Source organism: Pinus tabuliformis, chromosome J (assembly GCF_031772625.1).
Source record: "Pinus tabuliformis cultivar Carrire ecotype Pingquan chromosome J, CPIR1, whole genome shotgun sequence".
NCBI classification, from domain to species: Eukaryota; Viridiplantae; Streptophyta; class Pinopsida; order Pinales; family Pinaceae; genus Pinus; species Pinus tabuliformis.
Window position 1 is genome coordinate 465,183,306 of NC_142295.1, and position 2,168 is coordinate 465,185,473.

General features: G+C 41.9%; 1 protein-coding gene across 1 annotated transcript; it reads left to right on the plus strand.

Moving 5' to 3' along the window:
* The first annotated feature begins 235 nt into the window (after window positions 1–235).
* On the plus strand, window positions 236–1,325 carry LOC149227854 (phosphoenolpyruvate carboxylase kinase 1-like). Its single transcript, XM_089375586.1, has 3 exons — window positions 236–740; window positions 847–1,149; window positions 1,291–1,325. Exons 1-3 carry the CDS (start codon window positions 236–238, stop codon window positions 1,323–1,325), a joined length of 843 nt encoding a protein of 280 aa, XP_089231712.1.
* Window positions 1,326–2,168: the final 843 nt, after the last annotated feature.

The following is a 2,168-nucleotide window of genomic DNA, read 5'->3' on the forward strand; positions in this document are numbered from 1 at the left end:
TTCATACATGAAATGAATATTCCACTCACGGTTCCCACGATTCCCCGCCGTTAAAGATTCCGTTGAAATTTCACTCCATTTCCGACGTGACTACCCTACTTCCATTTCCTTAAAATCAAAGCCAACTCATGATGCCAATACCAAATTTGTGGCTTGGGAGATCTCACACCCACGGCACTCTTACAGCCAGTGCCTCGTATTCCAAACAAACTTGGGAGATTACAGGCAACGAGGAATGACGGACGCCCTCCTTCGGAACTACCAATTGCAAGAGGAAGTGATCGGCAGAGGCAGATTCGGAGTGATCAGGAGATGTTTCAACAAGCAAAGTGGGCAACAGGCCGCCTGCAAGACCATCAGAAAATCAGATCTGCACGATTCCATCGACAGAGAATGCCTCAACAACGAAATCAAGATCATGCAGTATCTCTCAGGTCACCCCACTGTGGTTTCACTTCATGACGTTTATGAGGATGATGAGTTTGTCCATCTGGTAATGGAGATGTGCTCAGGCGGAGATCTGTTCGACAGAATCGTTAGCAAGAAGAATACAGTACCCTTTTCCGAAGAGGAGGCCGCCACCATCCTGCAAAAGCTCATGGAGGCCATCAGTTACTGCCACTCCATGGGAATCGCCCACCGAGATATAAAACCTGACAACATTCTCTTTGCCAATAATTCAAATTCCCTCGCTCAAATCAAGCTTGCAGACTTTGGGCAGGCCTCCTCTTTCTCTCCAGGTATGGTAATTATGCTTGCCCACTTCCCTTGTCATACAATTCTATGAAACTTTTGGGTATGGATCGATGAATCCCATGGTTGAAATTCTGACATCAACGTATTCAGGGGAAGAATCGATTCAAGGAATTGTGGGTACTCCGTATTACGTAGCACCGGAGGTGTTGGGAGGGAAGGATTACAACGAGAAAGTGGATGTGTGGAGCGCAGGGATCGTTGCCTACTTAATGCTCAGTGGCGCTCGCCCCTTTGTGGGAGAGACGCCGCAGGAGATATTTGAGGCAGTCCTCTGTGGGCGCCTTCGGTTCCCAACTGATCGGTGGCTCTCGATATCTCACTCCGCTAAGGACTTGATACGCCGAATGCTCTGTAAAGACGTCACCAAGAGATTCAGCGCACAGCAAGTCCTACGTATTTCCTCTTCTCTGCGCCTTTTTTTAATCATTTAATAATCTGGTTTATTCTGATTTCATGCACCTTAAAAAATGATAAATATAAATATTTGATTGAATATTGGAAAACTGATGCATGTTTGATGGGCACTGGTTGCAGAACATCGATGGATCTGTACGCATGCGCGAAACTAATCCCGCCTCTCATGACGGGTGTACATTGTGCCTCATCGTTATCTTCATCGTTATCGTGACCGAGTATAGCAAGACTGGTTATTTTAGTTTGTATACATGTTTACATACTCAGACATGAATATATACAGTAGAGAAATAGAAATATAGATTTTGACGGGCGCCGCCGGTTCCGAGTGTTATAATTTTAGATTCTGCCAGCCCGGACTGAGGGTTGAGTTGTTTCTCGACCACATGAGGACGGTGATTACGAAGAAAAGTGGGGTCTCATTAGTTTTACGTGGTCTAGGAGTAAGTGGGATGCTGAAGTGTTAAATCATAGACACAATTATATAATTTTAAAGTTTGATCAATGGAAAAACCACTTGGGTACATAAAATTTTCATGTTTTATCAATTAAAAACACAATTTGGTATATAAATTATATAATTTTCAAGTTTGATCAATGGAAAAACCACTTGGGTACATAAAATTTTCATGTTTTATCCATTAAAAAGACGATTTGGTATATAAATTATATAATTTTCAAGTTTGATCAATGGAAAAACCATTTTGGTACATAAAAATTGATCAATTAAAAAGACAATCTGGTATATAAACTTTTCAGGTGTATGGTTAGTGGGAAAAGCACTTTGGTTGGAGAATCATTCATGATTTGACCTTCGAGAATTTCGGTCTGAGATAAGGTGCGTGACTGTTTACTGGCAAACATTTAATGTTGCAAGCGATCGGAAACTGTGGAACCGTGATGAATGACTTAGAAGCATAATATATTGTGATAGAGAAATGTTATATAAAACTATTTGACTAAATCCGCTAGGACTAAATCAGCTACTCCCGACGATG